Below are 22658 nucleotides of genomic sequence, written 5' to 3'. Positions count from 1 at the left end.
TTGCTTTCCTTGGAATCCGGCCACGTCCACCTTGAACAAAATATAGCGACAGCGCAGCAGCAGAGGCGGAGGAACGCTCGGCCTCCGACACACCGAACCACGCTTCATCTCTTCTAGAATCCACAGGGGAAATTTTCGACATTTCGCAGGGCTGCTTGGGACGACGGTCAGTCCAAAAGGCGTCTCCGCAGCGCTGTTGACCTGCTTCCGGCAACGTGGATTAGCTGCCGCTGACCATAACGTTATCGCGCGACTGAAAAAAGATCCTTCCACTCTTTTTTGTTCTCGCGAGTGTCCTAACAAGACTGGCATCTCGAGGAAGCTCGCTTATCGGGAGTCTCCAGACGGATCCGTGCCCGTTTCTGAGAGGTCGCGTCTCTCTTTTGGAGTGGTAAAGGAAAAAATGCTGACGCCTCCTTCTCTGGGCTGCACTCCCTATTGGCCTACCCTTCGACCTTAGGTTCTTTTTTTTCTTTTTTGTATGGATGAATTTTAGTGAGCTTGCTTAGATTGCGAGAAAAGTTTGCCTCCCGAATACGTTTTTCGGGAGTGGAAAGGGAGCCAAATTATCTTACCAATACTTTAAAATCTAAATTGGCGTTGAATGGTGATTCATCTCCCTGAGGAGAAAAGAAGGATTGCTGTATTTTGTGCTGTTTGTGGCCAGATGTCCTGGTGCCGCCCGCGGGACTTGCTGCTTGTAATATCGCGCCAACAATGTAGTTGATTTGTCCTGTGTGCAGTAACTTGCAGTCATTGAATAGCAACGAGTTACAATCTCTAGACTGAAAAAAATCGTTAGACCAACCCTACAAATGAGAACATATATAATGGAATTTCCATCTGACTAGACTGTATAACACGCGGAGCCATAGCATCAAATATGAGTTTGCATCGCTCTACAATTATTACCCGCGAGACTGTGTGAAATAAGGAGGTGGCCAAACGACCACTGAAACCTGCCGCGGCAATGCGACCGTGTTGTGTCCTTCTGGCGGCTTCTCCTCGATAGGTAAGTCGGCCTTACGATAGATGGCGCGGCGGCATACGGAAGGCGATGAACTTCGGTTTGTATGTAAATGTAATAGCATCCTCGATCATCCGCACCGGTGCACACCGGGGCACTGAGGTGCGCCCCTTCATCTTCGATCAAGTGCACCGGTGCGCACCGTACGTCCTCGTTCAACGAAGCGCACCCTCCTGGTGCTGCTTTTCGTTGCCCCAACGCGCACCAAGAAAATCGGCGGTGCGCCGGGGGGCAGTCCCATCAGGCATTGCGGCCAGGAGCGGGAATCGAGAAGATGGCGGGAGTAGCAGACGCGCAGACTATCGAGATGGCGATCTTGCAAAAACGAACACGCCTTGCAGCTGCACTAGATGATTTCCTCGGGTCTTCTGACGGCGAGGCGACGAGCTTCTCACCATCGCCGCGATTACTGGCGATTGCTGCGGTGGCAAGGAGCGCCCGAAAAGCACGAACTTCGTGGAAAGCGGCGCGAGGCGTTTCGATGACAGCGAGGTACGGCTATTATCTGGTGTTTCGTTTTCTTGAACTAATAATGATGATTGTCACCCCCTTCGTGACCCCATCGACAATCACGTCCACCATGTTTATTTCTGTAGGACCGTCAAATCCGCGAGTAAAAAAAAAATAGAAGAAATTGACAGCAGACGGGCACCGTGCGCTGACCTACGCAAAATAAACGAACAAAACGCGAAGGGACGCAAGGTGGAGCTCGCCGCAGTGCACCGGCGCGGCGCAGTTTGTCCTCGATGTTGCACCGACATCGAGCTGCACGACCGAGGAGCGCTGTGCACTTTGCTGGTTTCAGGGCGATTCCGGTGCGAGTTGATCGAGGATGCTATAAGAGGCCACGCTCCGCATCACCGATTATAATTAATTTGGAGTGCACTTTACTAAATCCTGGCAAAATAACATTTCCACGCAATTATTTACTTACATTTTCCTTAATTTTGATGCATTTTCCGAATCGCACGAGCGTCTGGCAATGCGAAAGCGTCTAGGAGACGGTTGACGTAGTCTCTGCTTTTCGTTTGATTTAGAGCAGACGAACTTGGAGCTTGCAGGCGACATTTGTATTTCTTGCCGTGTTTTGACGCCTGGGGACGGCCATGATTTTTGAAGGATGAGCAGCTAGTGTTTGTGTGCCGAACTGTTGGTCGGGTTTCGGCCCGAAGAAAGAAGAAGCGGTGATATTTAACGCGGGCGATGTTGAGTTCGAGTGACTTTGTCATGCTGGGCACATTGTGACCGCAGTGGAGTGCGACGGAATACCGCTGGCTTCAAACCATGTCAAACTAAACCTTACCTAGATGGAACGTAAACAACGGAAAATTTTAAATTGTAAGCTAGTTTTCCGAACACATCAGCAGGCGAAGTGGAAACGACGCCGTCGAGGCTTTCACGACACGCCCAGTCGATTTCTCAGCTAGCCTTAATTTTTTTGCGGTACTCTTCCCCTCGATTATTTTTCATCCAGTGATGTAAAATTGTAAAACTACGGGCAAAAGAGAACCTATATGTTAAATGTATTATTAGTTATCTCGAATAAAATTCCGTGGTTCTGTACAGTTTAAGGAATAAATTGCCAGTGGGTCGCACTGCTTGCAAAAGTAATGAGGATATTTTGTTTTTCGTTTCTTCTTTCCGTGCCACCATCTATGTAGAGTGCCACGAACCTTCCCTAGCGGGGACACAATCAGGTCGCCCGATTGGCTTCGGATACCCCACCTGTGAATCTTACGCCCTGCTGCCAGTGCAGTTTTACACTGCTCGTCTCATTCTGAGGTAGACTGACGATCAACAGAAATGTCATAGAGCGCTATCCCTATTGAAAATAATTCTAAAGGGCCCATCAGCTTTGAAGGATTATGGGATCTCACAGGCCTTCAAAACCCTTCAAAAATATCCTTCAGGTATACCCCTCAGAAAAAAACCCTCCAGCCCCACAGCCCTTCAACCCAAACAAACCCCTTAGCCCATCAACCCTTTAGACTCCCAAATGACTGTGAACCATAGACAAAAATTCAGTTCAAAACGTTACTGAAAATTTATTGCGGACATTGAGTTTTACGTGCGTATTAAAACTAAAAAAGACGATAAAAACCAACGATTGTTCAAACCTGGGCGCAAGCAGCTGTCGACGAAAGAGATCATATCAAATAGGAACAACTAACTTCTTTATCACGACGAAAAATATCTTTCAAACTACTCACAATGCCGTTGGGGAAATTCCTGATCTATGCTGGTTCAGCTAATAAAACGGAGCAGGTGCACCTCACGTGCACATACACAGTCTCAGTAAGCACGTTTAGCGAAAACCACAAACTCGCAAGCAGATCCCGTCACCGTTGAGAAATTCCGAGCACAGTCACGGTTTCGTCCACGATGTCGTCGGGGCGGCGTCTTCGGCGTATTTTTTGCTCGCTGGATGCTTCTGAGGCCGGTCGGACGAAGAGGCGCAAGGAACAAGGCGGGACAGCGGCCGCCATCCACCGTCCCAGGACCCACAGTGCTATGTGCGCAGGCTTGCTGCGAGTAGGCCGACACCGGCCACCATCTCCTTGAATGCGCTGAACACGATGGCGCTCGAGCGGTGCTGAAGGCGGCCAACGCCGAACTGGGGTTCACCTGCGGAACCAAGGAAGAAGCGGCACGGATTAAAACAGACCAAGGGGCGAGCCCTCAAAGCAGTGCTTACCTTTCTGGATGTAGGAAACCGGCCCGTTCCAGATCTCCATGGCGGTGAAAAACAAACCGCCCACGAGCGCAAAGAAAATGGCTATTCACACCTCTCTGTTTGTAAACAACTCAACCGCTGGCTTCCCACTGGCACACCCCTCACGACTTCCGGTTCAAGGCTTCCGGTGCGGCTGGCGCATTGAAAACACGACCGTCTCCGCAGCAAGGCGTACGGGTCGCTCGTTCGTTTTTTTTTCTTTTACCCGGTTCTAGAAGCAGCGTATTAGGTAGAATTCCATGACTTTATTCCGACATAATGTCCTCTTCTTACTTTAGAAAGTTGGAAGAACCGGCGAGAAACCGCTACCGTGAAAAGCTGACCTTCGCAGGTGAGGAGCTTCCAGATCCGCTAGACGCTGATGTTCGCAAAAACGTGTCCTCCACGGACGCTCGCCACTGGCCGCGACTAGAAATAGGCGATATCTACGTCTACCTCGTGGAAGGGATAGGCTTCTACACGAGAGAGCAGTTCAAAAGTTACAAACTAGAAGACGGTTACAACCTGTTTTTAAGCGGAAAGGTACGCGACGCTTGTTCATTTGGGGCTACAATAGAGAACGCTCGCATCGTTCTCATCACCGGGCAAGTGGAAGCTAGTCAGACTCTTGGAAAGTACCACCAGCCTTGGGTCGTGGTGAAGAAAGAGGGCACAGTCCTAAGCGCCCACTGCACCTGCATGGCAGGGTGAGTAGTTCGTTTTTTTTTTCCGTTAATTTTGATCGCTATCGGATCGCAACCACACGGCCCCTCACGTTCCAAATCATTGTGTGCTTACAGGCTCGGCGAGGCCTGCAGTCACGTAGCCGCGCTCCTGTTTCGCGTCGAAGTTGATGTGAAGTTCGGCATTCATGACCCAAGCTCAACCTCTGTCGAATGCCGCTGGAGTACAGCACCCTATTGAAAACCGCTCTGAGGGGACTTCAGGAATTCTTTAAAGAGTGTGAAGGGGACTTCAGGAATTCTTGTGAGGTTTGAAAGGTGCACCGATATTTCCTGGTGGGTTCGTTGGCCCCGTCAGAGGCTCTCCCGAAATGTCTGAAGTCCCCTTTACAATGCCTTGAAATGTCTGAAATCCTGTCAAGAACTTTTCTAATGGGGTCGGGAAAACCTTCAGGCTTCTTGAGATGTCTGTGGGCAACGACCTAGGTGGAGAAAACACATGTCGCAGAATTAGAACATAGCTACGTATTGTTCACAAGGGGAAAACAAATAATTATCTGGAGAATGTCGATCGTATGTGTGCACGGTCAGTTTTTTATTACTGCTCTTCTATCAAACACAGCTGCGCTCCTCGACCCGTCTGTCACTGGCCGGGTTTCGGTCGCCAGGGGGTTACGGGTTCGATCGCCCTATGTGGAGAATTGACAATTCGCGGGCCGAGTGTTGTTGGCCGAGCGGCGTTTTGAGGCGAACAAGCTTTACTTGTTGCACTAATAATAATAAAAAAGGGCAAGCCGAGAGCAGCGTGTTGCCCAAATTCAGGGACGCTGGGGAGATTCCGAGGACGAAGCGGCAGCGACTCGTGCCGGGAACCGGTTTCCCCGCGAAGGACAGTCCCCAAAAAAGAAAAAAAATAAACAAAACCATTTTGCTTTTTACCAGAGTCGGAAGTCCTCTCTTTTTCGTCGTCGCCAAAAACACGAACAGGCAACTCAAATTCCCCCCCCCCTCTTTTGCGATGCCTACACACACACACTGCGCTTCTCTCCGCCCGGATATGGGGAGAGGGTGCAATACCGCCAGTTCCGGACAGCACGCTTCTCTAATGGTCGGCGGGAGAGAATGGTGTGAGGAAGCCGAAGAAGTCAGGAGGCCGCTATAGCCATTTTCTTTCCGCTCGTGGGCTGTTTGTTTCTCACCGCCATGGAGATCTGGAACGAACCGGTTTCCTACATCCAGAAAGGTAAGCACTGCTTTAAGGGCTCGCCCCTTGGTCTGTTTTAATCCGTGCGTTTCTTCCTTGGTTCCGCAAATGAACCCCAGTTCGGCGTTGGCCGCCTTCAGCACCGCTCGAGCACCATCGTGTTCAGCGCATTCAAGGAGATGGTGGCCGGTGTCGGCCTACTCGCAGTGCCTGCGCATCGGGATCATAGCACTGTGGGTCCTGGGATCCTGGGACGGTGGATGACGGCCGCTGTCCCACCTTGTTCCTTGCGCCTCTTCGTCCGACCGGCCTCAGAAGCATCCAGCAAGCGAAAAATACGCGGAAGACGCCTCCCCGACGACATCGTGGACGAAACCGTGACTGTGCTCGGAATTTTGAACGGTGACGGGATCTGCTTGCGAGTTCGTGGTTTTCGCTAGACGTGCTTACTGAGACTGTGTATGTGTACGTGAGGTGCACCTGCTCCGTTTTATTAGCTGAACTACCGTACATCAAGAATTTACCCAACGGCATTGTGAGTACTTTGAAAGATATTTTTTGTTGTGTTAAAGAAGTTAGTTGTTCCTATTTGATATGATCTCTTTCGTCGACAGCTGCTTGCGCCCGGGTTTGAACAAGCCTTGGTTTTTATCGCTTTTTGAGTTTTGATGCGCATGTAAAACTCAGTGTTCGCAATAAAGTTTCAACAACGTTTTGAACTGAATTTTTGTCTGGTTCACAGTCATTTGGGCGTCTAAAGGGTTGATGGGCTAAGAGGTTTGGGTTGAAGGGCTGTGGGGCTGGAGGGTTTTTTCTGAGGGGCATACCTGAAGGGTATTTTTGAAGGGGTTTGAAGGCCTGTGCGGTCCCATAATCCTTCAAGGCTGATGGGCCCTTTAGAATTATTTTCAATAGGGCATCTTCCACTGCTCAGGTATGCATTCAGTGCATGCTTCCGTGTTAATGTTTTTTTCCCCCTGGCCTTCTTTGAATTAGCGGGAAGCATATTCTCGTGCCCAAAGCAGCCCATGCCAGGTGGTCATTTTTTAAAATCCTTCAGAACAAACTACTTTAAAAAATTGGCGAACTAGCGTACGCCGAAAGGCACATGCAGTGAATATCATGAGCTGATTCTTCAAATTTTTAAAGGAGTTTGTTATGAATGCCTTTTAAATGACCGTCTGACCGAGGTAAGCTGTCAAATATTTCACGCAATACTGCAGGCTAGTCGAGTGGCTTCAATCGACTTCATCAAGCCATCAAAGAAGAGGCGGATAAACACAGTCTCAACACCCAAAGAAGTCTTGTCTCACCCAGAGGCAACAGCAGAACAACTCAAGGACTTCCTCAAGGCAGTAAAGGTACTTACTATTCATGACACCATAATAGAAAAACACGAGCAAGGAGACAAATTGTGGCGATAACTTAGGTGGTGAAACCGGCTTTATTTAAAATCAAGGAGAGACCTCTAGCCCTCTCGTGTTAACAAGACGACATTGTAGAATGGGTGCAAATGCACACTTGATGTCGTAAATTGTGGTTCATTGTTAGGTTGACGCCTTGACACAAACTACAAATTGCAGGCTCTCAAGGGCACATAATACAATGTCAACAGGTTACTTTGCTCGGAATGTAGAGAAGTAGCCTCATTTGTTTTGACCCGTAAATATTGAGGTGACACTATAATCGACCAATGACCCTTTCCAGAAATCGGCACCTGACACGCTGGTGCTCAGGAGTCTTACAGACAGCGAAGACACAGATACTGCTGCCAGTGGTGATGTCGATGACGACGAGGATTCACTTCAAGTTCCTGAGACCATCGTGGCCATGGTGTGTTTCTACGGTTCACTTAATGAGTCGGCTGCGAGAGAAGCAACATTCTCAGTGACTGACTGCGACCAGGTGGAACTCCGCAGAGTCCGCACACGCGCTCAGGTTAGCTCGGACGAGTGGTCAAGGCAAAGAGTGGGCAGATTAACAGCGTCCGTACTTGGAAAAGTACTCTCGTGCTGCATTATCGCAGAGGGAATTGTCTCCCAAGTGAAGGGCTATACCAAGACACCCGATGTGTTCAGTGTAAGATGGGGCAGGGAGAAGGAGGTCAAGGCTCGAAATCGCTTCATTGCCGATGAAGCACCCAAGCACAGCGGCTTTGAGGTCCGGAAGTGTGGTTTGTTTGTGGATTCCGAGAGGCCATATTTAGGAGCTTCCCCTGATGGTGTTGTGTCTTGTTGTTGTTGCACAGACGCAGTACTGGAGATTAAATGTCCAGCGTCATGTGCAAACCTTACAACTGACGAAGCTAAGGCAAGACTGCCATACCTTGATGCTGACACACGTCTAAATGAAGATCACTTGCATTATGCTCAGGTCCAAATGCAGATGGCACTTGTTAAAACAACCAGAGCATTCTTTGTCGCCTTCACAAATGTGGACATAAATGTGGAAGAAGTGAAGTTTAATGAGTGCTTTTGGAACACCCCTACTGAAAAAACCCGTATAAAAATTCATACTGGATGACCCGTATATCTCATACGGTGTTATGGGATACGGGTCTCCCGTATGATACTGGGAACCCGTACCTGTACAGGTTGACCCATTCAGATACAGGAACCCGTTCAGATATGGGGCCCGTACCTGTACGGGTTGACCCGTTTAGGTAAGGGAAACCGTGCCTGTACGGGTCGACCCGTTTAGATATAGGAACCCGTACCTTACAGGTTGACCCATTTAGATATAGGAACCAATATTTATGCATGTTCATCTGTTCAGATAGAGAAACCTATATCTTTAAAGGTTTATCCCTTCTGACGCAGTAATAGGAATCAACATGGTGTCCAACGTTTGCAAACGGATGGATGGATCTTTGCAGGTTTAACAATTCGCATGCATTTGTCATGCAAAGAATGAGCATGAGCCAGGTCATTTCAGGTTATACGTGTATTTAGAGAACGCAAATTGGCATCTGCAGAACACCAACAAGAAGCTTAACCTCTAAGCAAGCTTAGAAGTCAAACTTCTAGTTAATATCCTGCAGTAGGATATTAACAAATTTGCATACTGCAGTAGATTCACCCGAGCTGTCCTCTTCCCTGGAGAGGCCTCTCGAGGATGCCTCCATAGGTACTCGTTGAAGGCATCTGCAGGGGAAAAGAATACAACAATAAGTCATGTATATCTACAGTTCCCTGAAAAATTTAATATTTTACTTCCGGCAATTATAAGTAAGCAATTTCCGCTACAATTTATGCTTTGTTAATATCTTGTGATACCATGTAGACCCCAAGAGTAACTTCTTACGATTACGCAGTCTGCTTAAAACAGCAGGCATGCATGATTCGGCCCGAAAGTTTTGAACCAGTTCAGACAGAGTTCAGAGGAGTGCAGAAGCAGTGCGCAAGTCGGGCTGCGGCTGCGTGAACTTAAGCTGCAGCGTTACAAACGACCCTGTAATTGGTTTCCGAAAGACCGAAGAGTTGCCATCTGTTACTGCATGAACGCTGAACTGACTTCGGCCAGCGCAAGATTCTGTGGAACTGAGGCTGAGCTCGTGTAGCACTGGAATAAATCTAACAGGCCAGTTCAGCGTCCATGCAACTTCGGGTTGAATCTAATCAGTCAGTTCTTACACTATTTGAACTAGATCGGCCAGTTCAAGCAAATCGAAAAGACCTAGTGTGACTTTCCACAACTATGCACTTAAAGTTTGCTTGCAACAGTGTGTTCCTTGCATTTCAGTGTTTATGAAAATTATAGACCTTGGAGCAGGGGACAAAAAGGAACGGAAAGACACGAAGCTCCAGAGCTTTGTGTCTGTCTGTCCCTTTTTTTCCCCATGTTCCCGGGTAACCACGTCTATCCTTAACCAGCTCGCCTGCCTGTTAACTTAAGTAAAAGTATGTTCTATAAATCTAAATATGTATATTCAATTATGAACATGGGCCTCTGATTGCCTACAACCTCTAATAGCATCTTCGATCAACTCGCACCAGGATCGCCCTGAAACCAGCACAGTGCACAGCGCTCCTCGGTCGTGCAGCGCGATGTCGGTGCAACATCGAGGACAAACTGCGCCGCGCCGGTGCACCGCGGCGAGCTCCACCTTGCGTCACTTCGCGTTTTGTTCGTTTTTTCTTGCATAGGTCAGCGCACGGTGCCCGTCTGCTGTCAATTTTTTCTATTGTTTTACTCGCGGATTTGACGGTCCCACAGAAATAAACATCGTGGACGTGACTGTCGATGGGGTCACGAAGGGGGTGACAATTCCATATGTATATGTTGGCCATCATTATTGGTTCAAGAAAACGAAACACCAGATAATAGCCGTACCTCGCTGTCATCGAAACGCCTCGCGCCGCTTTCCACGAAGTTCGTGCTTCTCGGGCGCTCCTTGCCACCGCACCAATCGCCAGTAATCGCGGCGATGGTGAGAAGCTCGTCGTCTCGACGTCAGAAGACCCGAGGAGTTATCTAGTGCAGCTGCGAGGCGTGTTCGTTTTTGCAAGATCGCCATCTCGATAGTCTGCGCGTCTGCTACTCCCGCCATCTTCTCGATTCCCGCTCCTGGCCGCAATGCCTGATGGGACTGCCCCCCGGCGCACCGCCGATTTTCTTGGTGCGCGTTGGGGCAACGAAAAGCCGCACCGGGAGGGTGCGCTTCGTTGATCGAGGACGTCCGGTGCGCACCGGTGCACTTGATCGAAGATGAAGGGGCGCACCTCAGTGCCCCGGTGCGCACCGGTGTGGATGATCGAGGATGCTATAACTTATTTCATGCCCAACAATGTCACCATGGGAACAAGTAAAATGAACACTGAACACACAATTCTCGACCGGCAGTCTTAGTGCGAAAGAAAGATTTTGACCTGCAATTGTTGTTCTGGGCATGTATATAAATTGACAACACAGATTTGATATCAAGAACCATTTAACTAATCTAATATCCGTGTTACGACCCTTCAATGGTCTATTCATACGAGATAGTTCCCTGGTAAGAAAACTGAGCACTAGAAAGGAGGAACACCCAAGGTGAGAAGGCGGTTCAGAAAAAATGGGCAGTACTCAAAGGACAGAGCCAAACATAGTTCGGTTGTAGCAGTTCTAGTGAACAAACAGACTCACTTTCACAACTTTGCTAGTGCCAGCTTTTCGTTCAAAAGAAAAAATAAATGCCTCAGCAGAAGGTCCTGCAAGCAGGCCACTGATATCATGGACCTCGCCCAAAACTTGCAGGGATTAGCAGATATTTGCAATGCGGAGCATGTTACTGTAAAAAAAAAAAAAATACATCAGAAAGCACCAAGGCACCTAGATGACCGTGACAAGGTCACTTTACTTTTCTTCATATATTAAAAACAAAGAGGGAGATAGGGCTTCTTCATTTCGGTTTTGCGCTCAGAGCTTCACGTTCCTAAAGCTCGAACTAGTCGAACCGTGACCTTTCAACAGCCTATAACACTGAAAGTTCTGAAAGCCTTGGAATATTTTATCACATTAATTTTGTCGTAGCAGGTTGCAACTTCAGAAGCCATAAGGTTTGAGTGACTCACCAAGTATGAGACATCTGTGAGAAGTGGGCACTTACTGCTGCCAACTTGACTGGAGTCAGGGCCCTCTCGGCGACAGCGCCCTTGAAGCGCCGGCATAGCACCCCAGTCACACTCCGCCCACGCAGGTTCTCCCTGCCGAAGATCCACTTCGTGGCCTCTTTAACGAACATGGAGTCTCCCCGGGCTCCCCTCACGTAGAACAGTTTGTCCTTTTCCACCAAGACACCATGTCAAAGGTGAACCTAGAAATAGATAGAAATGCTCCACAGGAAATGCAGCCAGCCATTGGTCCCGATCTCATTGATCTTTCGGAAACTTGTGCAGACGTCTGCCGCACAATGCCACTTTTTTCGGACGCAGGACATGCAAGGCAGCTCTTCACGCAACATCTTGGGGGTATTCTTTTCAAAGCCAATCACAGAAATTCACCACGGGCACTCACTACTCGTCTCCAACTTCTCAATGTAAAGAACACCTCATCTTGAAGTACAGAACAGAGAGTGGAACAAACATAACTGCAAAAGAATCGCATAGCAAACAGTTCCAGCCACGCATGTCGTCTGCTATGCACACAAAAAAAACACGGAGGGGAAAACAAAAAAGCTCACGGTCGGGTGTAGCCACGTGACTTCCGCCCACTCACTCTCTCCTCTCCACTTCTCCGACCTCCGTGCGCGGGTTTCAGTTTCAGTTCTGAGCAGTTGCGTTTTTTGGCTTTAATAAAAATATATGTGACTGTTGCAAAATATTAATTTGGTAGTCTTTCGACACCATTAAAAATCGGCTGGCCAAAAATGAAAACTTTTATTGGGGGGTTAAGTGTCCGTTTAAGTGAGTTCAGAGTAAAGAGAGAAAGCGAAAGGAGGGTACCAATTATAACACAATTTTAATTGGGCTCTTTGGTACATGATTTATGAAAAAGCTCGAAATAAGACAAGGACACTAGATAGAAAACGTTTCAGAAAAGTGCCAATTAATTGGGAAAGAAATATCTTATCAGTGCCCGGCCCTACTCTTTACATTCAACAGCATTCTGAAGCAGCCCGATGGTTCAATTTAAGGAAGCATATAAATAACCTCATTCAAGGAGCTGTGGAAACAATAAAATTTAGTCACTCGCCCAATATCTGGAATGCATATTCCATGAAATTCTGAACTTACCTCGTCATCAGCCTCTGCAAGCACTGGCACACACTCGGAAAATGCCTCCGGCGGGCCTGCTACAAGATCCGCTGCTGGAACAGCAGCATCAGCGGCCGGTACAGGTCGAGCGTGATCCACACCAGCTCGCACTACGTGAACTGAAGCAGGAGCGCCAGCTGCAGGAACCACTGCTGGGCAAGCTGGAGGAGCTGACCCAACACCACCAGACGGGACATTGTCCACTGCAACATAATAAAACACTCTTTAGAAACAAGACACAGTTCAGGAGTCAACCGACTTTTCGGACGCCAAAAATTCAGACAAGCTTGATTATTCGGACTTCAGCACTTTCCTGGTTCGTTGATGGCATGAGGGCTTCATAGTACTTCATGCCACAGAAGACTACCGGCAGTGTGCTTATTTGTTTTTACGTAACACACCGGGACTGGAAAAGTAGCGCAAGCAGGACACAAAACAAAAGGATGAGAAACAAAACCAAAGAAGAAAAAGAGGAAGAAAAGAAATGCGCTCAAGTTCGCCGGCAGTGGGCGGCAGAGAGGTTGTTTAGTTTACAAAAAAAATACCGGTGAATAGCTAATGAATATTCATGCCAAGCATTTCCAACGGTTTGCGAGATATAAGCTCAATCTTTCTGACGAAATCCAATGCTGTAGCAGATCGTCTGCTCACCTTTTAACCAGTTGCACAGTTGCGTCGCTAGGCACAATCTGCCGCCCGATTAAAGTTCAGCCTTGTTGGTGCTGTGGTCATGCCTACGACCAGCTTCCTCACTCCCTCCTCCTCAACAAAAAGAACTCCTGTCTCCCCAATGACGAAAGGATGTGTGCTGGCCAGGCTCATCAGAAAGCGCATATTTAAAATGTTTTGACTGACAGAACAAACTTTCACTTCAAGCCTCATCTATGCGCACAGACCATGGTGTCTTGGTATGACATAATTGTTTGACATACTGCAGAACCAGAAAAATATTTCTTCAATCAAAGCAAAAGTGCTGCCGAGCAAAACGGGCTCATCGCCATCAGCAACAAGAAACAAACTCTCAAAGCTCCATTTGCACCCTAAGAGAAGAAAAGAGAATTATAGACACCTCTTAAACTCATTGATACATTGAGGCACCCCTGTAGTATATGCTTACTTCTGTTTGCGACCAAAAACAAAAATATTAAAATTACTTTTGATCCCTCAGATAAAGTGTGAGCACATAATGTGTAGTGTGTGAGGTAAGCAACTGAAAGTGCCTCCACGCTTACCTAGTAGTGCCAGCAGCTGCTTCTTGATAGCGTCCTCTCTATCTGGGGCTCCTGCTCCAGGTTCAGCACCCTCTGCTTTGCCGACCTCAGCTTTTCAACCAGTCGGGCATGCTCCCCAAGCGACACAGCGGACGTCCTGTCCTCTGTCTTTTTTTTTTTTTTCTTGTACTTGCCACCCACAGCAGGGGATGGCGACATCAAAATCTGGAAAAGAAAAAGGTCCAGGTGTTGTAATATTTATTTAATATAAACTCCAACACATAATTGGGACACACATAGTTCACACTAAATTGCTCCCCCCCTTTATTTTTTGGGTGCAGGTTTCAGCCCTATACCTGTGATTGCCCCCTCCCTGAAGAAATGCTTCCAGACGCCCCTGACAAGATATCCGGTATTCACTGTCAGTACAGGAAATAATTGGTATATCGTCCTTTACATACTCTAGTGTGTAAAGGACGATACCTGTTGTCAGAAAACACTTTGTAGGTAAACGAAATAGTATGATAAAATATTGTGTTAAAAGGTACTTCTAAGTTAGAAAGTAAAATATGATAATACTACTTTGCTCCCAGTGTACTTTCTATGAGGAACGTAAACTCTCAGTTGCTTTGTACTTGCAATTCAGTGCTTTTAAATACGATAGCATCTATAAGCAAAGCATATGCACTTTAGGCGTCTGTTGGTCCGAGGATTTGTAACTGCTTTTGAAAACAGCATGTGCCGGCACATTATAATTCAGAAAAGAAAAACATGCCGCCGGCACTGCGCCTCAAACCCACAACCGTTGAAGTCTAAGCCGGGCATCGTATCCGCTTCACTACGAGCATACATGGGTAAGCATTTGCGAAAGAGCTACTGGTTGCAGGCAAGAGCTGCGTTGATGCACGTGCCAGTGACTCAACGCCGTTGTTGCCATAGCAATGTGCGCCGCATCTGGTCGCAGTCGCACATAGCCACATCTGAGGAGAGCTCTGTGAACCAGACTTGAGTATCATCTTTCGTTGTCGGTATGCGAAAGCAGGTCTCACCAGAGGAACATTACGCAAGCGTGCTGAGGCACAGTGAAAGCAAAGTGCCTAGGGTACTTCGGAACAACATAAAACATGTTTGTTGAAAGCTGGAGAGGCAAGTAGCAACAAGAGGACCATTGAAGCGGATGAAAAGATTAAAGAGAGGAAACTTCGGCTGCAACACAAGCAGGACGCCAAACAAATGAGGACGTCTTGCGATAGTGGAGAAGAGATGTAACTTCGTGTACAGCGAGATTTTGACTTGACTTAGAGCAGGTGAGCACATCTCGTAAGACTGAAGAGTGTCGAATTCAGATTTAATGCGGTCGAGAAACGAGCAGGAGAGTGTCTCTTGAAATTGAAGAGGGACAACTGCAGCTACAGCACAGTCGAGACCAGGAGTGGCCAAGCTGCGGCACTTTGTGTGTTAAAGTGCGGCTTGTGGTCCACTTTCATAGAGCGTTCTACCCACCGGATCTGTGTACCAGAATAGCAAGCAATTTAAAAAAGTGTCTGTACAAATAGTCCTGACCAGCCATAATGAATGGACACAATTACTCATAAAGCGAACAAAATGCAAGATATTCTTTAGCCTAACCGTTCAATTTTACCCACAATTACTGCCCACTGGTAATGGAAGTGAAGTATGCTGCTGATTTGAAAAAGGGAAACAAAAGACGAACCCCCTCCTTCTGAACAGAGTCGAAGATGAGGTAAGAAAAACAGCCTAAAGGCACACATAAACCTCGAACCTTGAGTTCAATACCATAGGGATGGCCACGTGCTTCTTTTTCAAAGCAGCAGCCAACTCAGCTCGTGTCTCTGTAAAACAAAACATGCACACTGAATTACATCTCAAAGTCGTCGTGTTCGTCTCCCTTTCCCTTCTTGTATCGGGGTTTATAAATATGACCGTTCACCAGCCAGCCTGCGCTATAACCCTTGTTTCAAAAATTATTTTTTTCGATATTTTTACACATTAAATGCACCACCTAGTCGAACTTATGTGGCAAATTTGTCGAGCTTACAAAGCCGATTTGTTGCGATTTATTTTGAGTGTCGTGGCTACCGTCTGGAGCGCCCTGTAGTTAAACAACGTAAAACCCTTTGATCTTGCCGCCCAGTTCTTCACAAATCGGGCGCAAGGACCGAATCGGGCGCAAGGACATATTCGTGCCCACCACATTTCGCGAATTTTAGACGCCGGAACGGGGGACGCCGGAACGGGGGCCCACGAAATTTCCGCTTTCCACGTGTCCTTAAATTTCGCTAATTTTTGGACGCGTGGAATTTGCAAAAAGTCGGGGGCTGGCGAACATTAGGGAGTGTTCGTAGACCGCGTTTCCCCCTCTGCAACGAAGATGTGCCTGCCCGCCGATAGTCTTGACTGTAGAGTTCCGGGTATATAGCGAGTTGCGGAGGGCGTTGCGGGACAGCGAAAACGATCTACGAAAACTCCCTATTAACGGTTTGCAGTATACGTTGCGCTTCGAGCCCCTGATGCGTAGACAACAACTTACCATTCCCCGGCGCACGCTCCAACAGCCTCCCAGTAGACGCTTTTCGGCACGTCGGGGTCGAAGTCGCCAACGCTCGCCGGTTTGAACTTCTTGATACGGTTCACCACGCTGACTATTGCCTTCGAGCCATCAATATAAATCACGTACGCTTAGTACATATCGACACCGATACACACCGATCGAGATAGCCCTAACGTCAATGCGGCTTTGGTTCTCTTTGACTGGCTGGCACTGGCCGGCTAGCCAGCGGCGCTGGTATGTAAGGATTGGATTGGATTAAATAAATAATCTGCCTTAGTTTATATTAATACTATTATTACTCAAAATAGTTTTAGAACATTTAAAAGCATAGAAACTTACCATGTTAAGTTTATTTATTGTTAAGAAAAACATTGTCCGTCGTTGGTTGTTTTTCTCCACTCTGGCTTGCAGCTACGAAATCCAATCCAATCCGACGTCAATAAACCGAAACCGAAACTACCGCGGTACAGGGCTCAAAGCTATGAAGCAAACTCTCGTTTATCTCGGCCTCGCTTCCCATGGATTTGGTTTTCTCATTTTATGACTTTAAATATGCATGTCATAAAATGGTTGAGTTTTATAGCTGAAACTGTTAAACTGAAATGACCTAATATGTGATTTTCTGATTAAAATTCTTCATTGAAAAAAATATCAGTTTAGTTTCGCCGTGAGCGCGTTCCCGTCGAGGTCTGATAATTTCTGGTCGCGTTAAATAGACCGATCTCACCGGCCAGTTTGACTACGCCACCGCTGCCACAATGCAGCGAGGGAACTTTAGTCTTTGGGCACGTGCGACAACCTCGCTGGAGCTCTTCGCGTGCAGAGCACGAGAAGGCACGAGCCCTCGCGTGCACGGCCGTCTGCCTCCTGTGAACTAAAGTTATGGCGGCTTTACGCATGCGCCCAACGCTTAGTGAGATCGGTCTATTGTGTATACCGCTAGAGCCTGTACAAGGTTACCGACCGCCGGTTTAAGTGCCGGCGCCGGTAAGGCGTTACCGGTCGCTCCGATACGTGGTTGCTGTTAGCCGCGCATCGATTACTGGCCACCGGTACGTTATTACGGCCCACCAGTGTGGCGTACCGGCTTCGCCTGTACGTGTTCACTCGCCGCCTGTACATGATATGGGCAACCGATACGGCGTATCGGCTTCGCCGGTACGTGGTTACCGGTTACCGGTGTGGCCTACCGGCTGTTCCCGTACGCGTTTACCGGCCGCCTGTACAGGGTATGGGCAGCCGGTACGGCGTATCGGCTTCGCCAGTACGTGGTTACAGGTCTTCGGTACAGAGCTACCGGTTACCGATATGAGAATACAGGACTCCGGTGTGAACCGGTATAGGCCGGTATACATTTGTACAGGTTTTTTCAGTTGGGACGGCCGTCAGTGAGGCAGAGGAGTTCTACTTCAGTCACATTTTCCCTGAAATTCATGGCAGAGAACTGCTGAAAAAAATTGAGGATGCAAACACCATGTGCATTTGTAGAACACAGAAGTCCGGATCTGTCCTACGATGCAAGGTATGTAATGTAGCCGTCCACCTGAAGTGTATGAAACTGCGACGTACGCCTATAACATGGGTGTTCTTAGTTTGTAAACTTGCAAAATAGACCTACTGTTTATCGCAAGTGGGTTAGTACCAGTGGTGTCAATTTAGCAGTTTTCTCGCAAGATTTAGCGGAGTGGTGTGTTTAGCTAGAGATATTGTTTACTTGCGGATGGCGGGATTTCCAGCGGTTTCAAATGTCTTATTCTTGACGGTTTCAAATGTGCTTCATCGGCAAAAAGTTCATGGTGATTTAGCAGTTGGTTAGTAGTCAAGACAAGTCAAGATCACCATCCAAACAGCAACAGTGCGGGTAATACTCGTGACATTATGGAGACATTGTAGTGGAAAACTGCCGAACACGACACTTGCGCGCACATGTTTGAATTTGTTTTACAATTCGTAGGAAGAACGCTCACAACATTATTGGTGGTGGGCATCGGAACACGTAACTTGTGAGACCACGTTGGAGATGAAGTCGCTGACATCTTTCTTGGAATATGTTGTGTTGCCACCAGTTTTTGGTCAAACAAGTGAAAGAAGAGAAACCTGTAACTGTATTTTTTAATATGTATGGATCTCGTAAACTAATCAAGGAAATAAAATGTTAAAAAAATATTCTTGCACAACATTCTAAATTTGGCGGTGTTTCGGAATTCTTAGTGCGGGTTTCTGGTTTCTGAGTCGGCAACGCTGGTTAGTACAAAAACCACTGCTCATGCTTTGTGGTGAAAATGGACTCTGAAGTTGCCGGACTTTTGTTGCAGTACTTGGCTTAATGATACCGAGTTTGCATGCTAAAAACATTCTGGTACCAAAAATCAAATTAGGTTCAATCATATTATAGGATTCACTTCTCTTAACGGGGCGATGAAATGATTCTTTATCTCTTCTAAATATTACTCGGAATGACTCTTTTTGACAATCATAAGCCAAAATGCATATTAGCTTTTTTCCACGAAGCAGCAGTCGCAGAAAAAAAAAAGTGCTCACTCCCCCAGCAAAACATGTCGCCATCTGATCTCGTGCCGATTATGTCTCTAATGTTCAACATAACCACATGCTGGGAACGCCAATGTACGGTGGTCACCAAACTTATACGGAATAAGCGAACTGCAAACTATCTCATGAAAGAGCTATCCTGTCATGCTTATCAAGTTTTATTTCCTGCTCACGACGAGAGGCTGCTTCAATCTTGTCCCGAGCAGCCGCAAAACTTGACCAAGCCGGCCAGGGTAGTGCTCCCATGTAATAATGCAAAGTTATAATGTTCCGTACAAGTTTGGTGACCACTGTGCGCTGCACATGGTGCTCTCTCGGCTTGCTCCGAGTTTGGCTATTCCCCTCATGACAGTGACTAACTCCAAGTGGAGTGCTCATACAGAGTTTGCATTTAGCGATAACCACGGATGTGTCAGCTGCAAAATGGGCATGACGGATATATTACAAACACTTAATGCTCAAGGAATATGATCATTTCAGAATAGCAGTACCAAAATACTGTGAAGAAAAAAGAAACACTTACACTTTTTGTAAAGGAATTAGCCACAATTTCAATCCCAAAATCTCTTGCAAAAACCTACCCCTGTAAAACACATCATCCGGGTCAGCTGCACTGCTGAAGCACAGATGCCCCGACAAACCTATTTCTTAAGCAGAGGGGGCTGCAGATTTGTCAGGGCAGCGCAAACAATCAACGCTTTGTCAATTGTGTAAATCTCGCCATCATCACGCTTCTTTAAGAAAGAAACTGGTAGAACCATTTGAAAGATCCTGAACACTTTGAGCCGTCTTATTGCCCGCTCCACGTGGATGCGAGCACGAGACAGTTTGCGGGAAAGGGTTACCTCCGCACCCGAAAGCTGATTTTTCCCTTTAGTGAACGCTGGTATTAACAGCCTGGCACCTTTTGCAGCAAACATCTCTTGGCATCGAAATCCCCTGTCCACGAGGTACACATCCCCTTCATTCACAAGGTTCAAGAGTCCAGACTTCAACGTCAGTTCCTTATCGGAAACCCGTCCCCCCATGCCCCCGAGATGAAAGTAACGGCTCCACTTGGTGACACAGTAATAAGCACCTTGAGAGTATTATAGTGCTTATACCTGGAATACGTCTGGCTTCGAGCCAGCATGTAGGCAGGTTTTTGTATAAAAATCTCTGTGCAGTCTAGCACACCAATCACATTCTTGAAGATGGGATCACCAAACGCAGTTGGCAGGTTGCGGCTGACAGCCCGTCTTGAGGGCCATACAATCAACTTCCCGAGGTTATGTGAAAGTATGTCTAGCCAGGCGTGGAATACTGCGCCAACTGTCGTTACAGACACCTTGAACCTGCATGCGAGGTCTTCATTCAACAAACCCAGCCTCAACTTCATCAGCACCAGCACAAGCTGCTCCTGTGGCAGAAGACAAGTGACGTCGGGCTGCCACACACTCAAAATGAACGTCAGGAGTGCATTGAACAGATGTAAGCTCACAATGCCTGTGTAAAATTTAACTCTAATGTCTGAGTGCAACGCTGCCTGCGTTGCAGAATCTTTGTTGATGCCAGCAATCAAATTCAGGTTTGTAGCCTTGTACTCCTTGAGCAGCTTGCTGGTTTCGTGTAACTGATGCTGCGTTTCAGCAAGGGTACTCTTCAGGCTGGCGTTTTCTGCTTTCAGATGTTCAATGTCCTTGCTTGAAAGTGTGGTGGCCACCGACACATCACATCTGGTGCTAGACTCACAACACACCACTGCTTCGATGTTTTCTGGGTCAGTGGGAGCCTGGTCAGACGAAACATCCTTTGGCTCGGCCGCCCCTCTTTTTGTGGACCTTGCCTGTTGACGGTTGTACCTTTGCACATTTTGGCTGGTGGGTGCCTTTCGATAGAGAAACCGTGACGGGGCATAATCTGGGTGCACTGGGTCGTCTGAAGGAGCTCCTGTAAAAGGAATAGGAAGACACCTATCAGTTCATATGGAATACAGGGTACAAGGTCATTCATTTCCAGCCCCACTTTTTGTGCATTGACTTCATGCATACATAAATGAAGAGTGTACACCCACACTTTGCTAAGGCGAGCGCCCTCTTTTGGAACATGCCACGGCACCCATACAGGAAGTTGGCCAGGGTGCAGTGTATACCATTGGCTAGATTTTACTACTAATAATACGACAAATTTAAGTTAATTAAAGCTGGGAAAGACAGACATAGTGGGGACGTGTCTTTCGCAGTTGCATGATTGCGCGTTCAAAACAAAAATGGCCTGGTGGGTACACAACGCTTTATAGAGCAGCTCGTTGTGAACGTAAATAAAAATTTAAGCTTTGCCCCAAAATTTAATTCGAAGCCAGTGTTTCTGCTCGTAAAGCTAGTCACCATTACACTTCTACCCGGACAAAATACCGAGCCTCTGAGTTTCCGCTGTTACCTACACAATTTTAAATTGTAAAAAAAAAACAAAAAAAAAACCTGAAGGAATGCGACACACAACTGGGAATACTGCGTTTTCCTCCTTTGTTTTCACATCGGTGTTGACACATTCGACCGTGAACTTTAGTCATAGCGGCAAATGCAAATCCGGGATTCCTAGAGGCGCCGCGGAACACTCGTTACTGGACCTAATCGCCCGATCCGTGCGAACCAAGGATCGAAATAGCGGCTGCGGCAAGCAAAATCAAACGGTAGGCTTCTAAAGCGAGGACACTACCGGAACCTTGAACGAAACTTGACCGGCTGCTACCCTTCTGTCTTGACGGAACGCTCGTATTTCCGTTTTTTTTTAAATGTGTTTTGGACAGCGCTGGAAGTGTAAATCACCACTCTAGACAAATAAAAACCTTAGCGGCTCACCTTGTATGAAATGGGCCGAGCATATTCGGCTGTCGTTCGGTTTCCACTTGTCCCTGTTCATGGGTTGCAGCCACGAAGCTCCGCGCTCGGGGTCTGCCGGAAAGCGGTGCATTCTCACAGTGGAAAGTAAGTTGGTCCCCGAACGCAGGCTGCAACCAGGGACGCTGCAACACGTTCCCTTGCTTGGCAGAAGACGGTTCGTTTGCAAATACATATCGGTCGGAGAGTTTAATCTAATCGCGAAAAGACAAGAAACTTACGAAACGAAAGACAAGCTGCGTCGCGGGCACAGCGGAGAAGAGCCGCAGAGCGAGACCGACCGGAAGTCTCCATGGACCCTTTCCGGTTTGAGTGACTGGTGGCGCCCTCGTGATGAGCTTTAACCGAAATAAGGTGAATAGCGGCCTCCTGACTTCCTCGGCTTCCTCACACCACTCTCCCCCGCCGACCATTGGAGAAGCGTGCTGTCCGGAACTGGCGGTATTGCACCCCCTCCCATTGCCGGGCGGAGAGAAGTGCAGTGTGTGTGTGTAGGCATTGTAAAAGGGGGGGGATTTGAGTTGCCTGTTCGTGTTTTTGGCGACGGCGAAAAAGAGAGGACATCCCACTCTGGTGAAAAGCAAAATGGTTTTATTTTTTTTTCCTTTTTGGGGACTTTTGCGGGAATGCCGGTTCCCGCCACGAGTCGCTGCCGCTTCGCCCTCGGAGCCTCCCCAGCGTCCCTGAATTGGGGCAACGCGCTGCTCTCGGTTTGCCCTTTTTTATCATTATTAGTGCAACAAGTAAAGCTTGTTCGCCTCAAAACGCCGCTCGGCCAAGAACACTCGGCCCGCGCCTTGTCAATTCTTTACATGGGAGCGATCGAACCCGTAGCCCCCTTGGCGACCGAACACCCGGCCAGTGACAGGCGGGTCGTGGAGCCCAGTTGTGTTTGATAGAAGAGCAGTAATAAAAAAAACTGACCCTACACACATACGATCGACATTCTCCAAATAATTATTTCTTTTCCTTTTGTGAACAATACGTAGCTATGTTCTAATTCTGCGACATATATTTTCTCCACTTAGGCCGTGTCCCCACAGACATCTCAAGAAGCCTGAAGGTTTTCCCGACCCCATTAGAAA

General features: G+C 47.6%; 2 protein-coding genes across 2 annotated transcripts; one reads left to right on the top strand and one right to left on the bottom strand.

Moving 5' to 3' along the window:
• The first annotated feature begins 3948 nt into the window (after positions 1-3948).
• Positions 3949-17756, top strand: LOC120841759. Its single transcript, XM_042293731.1, has 5 exons — positions 3949-4447; positions 4541-4652; positions 6851-6988; positions 7335-8127; positions 17518-17756. Exons 1-5 carry the CDS (start codon positions 4020-4022, stop codon positions 17754-17756), a joined length of 1710 nt encoding a protein of 569 aa, XP_042149665.1. The 5' UTR covers positions 3949-4019.
• Positions 17757-19335: 1579 nt separating this feature from the next.
• LOC120841760 lies at positions 19336-21595 on the bottom strand. The gene is made up of 4 exons (XM_040212732.1): positions 21535-21595; positions 19871-20623; positions 19540-19772; positions 19336-19428 (listed from the first exon to the last, which is right to left on the bottom strand). Exons 1-4 carry the CDS (start codon positions 21593-21595, stop codon positions 19336-19338), a joined length of 1140 nt encoding a protein of 379 aa, XP_040068666.1.
• Between the last annotated feature and the right edge of the window lie 1063 nt (positions 21596-22658).

The sequence above is a fragment of the Ixodes scapularis genome, unplaced genomic scaffold, assembly GCF_016920785.2.
Source record: "Ixodes scapularis isolate PalLabHiFi unplaced genomic scaffold, ASM1692078v2 PGA_scaffold0__279_contigs__length_252992795, whole genome shotgun sequence".
Lineage (NCBI taxonomy): Eukaryota > Metazoa > Arthropoda > Arachnida > Ixodida > Ixodidae > Ixodes > Ixodes scapularis.
This window is presented reverse-complemented; position numbering and strand designations above follow the sequence as displayed.

Coding starts and splice junctions, on each gene's coding strand:
- LOC120841759 (XM_042293731.1), top strand. CDS start 4,020: ATGTCCTCTTCTTACTTTAGAAAGTTGGAAGAACCGGCGAGAAACCGC. Junction 4,653..6,850: donor TCGAATGCCGCTGGAGTACA/GCACCCTATTGA, acceptor GCAATACTGCAG/GCTAGTCGAGTGGCTTCAAT. Junction 6,989..7,334: donor ACTTCCTCAAGGCAGTAAAG/GTACTTACTATT, acceptor GACCCTTTCCAG/AAATCGGCACCTGACACGCT.
- LOC120841760 (XM_040212732.1), bottom strand. CDS start 21,595: ATGAACAGGGACAAGTGGAAACCGAACGACAGCCGAATATGCTCGGCC. Junction 19,773..19,870: donor CATCTTCAAGAATGTGATTG/GTGTGCTAGACT, acceptor AATACTCTCAAG/GTGCTTATTACTGTGTCACC. Junction 19,429..19,539: donor ATCAGCTTTCGGGTGCGGAG/GTAACCCTTTCC, acceptor TCTTTCTTAAAG/AAGCGTGATGATGGCGAGAT.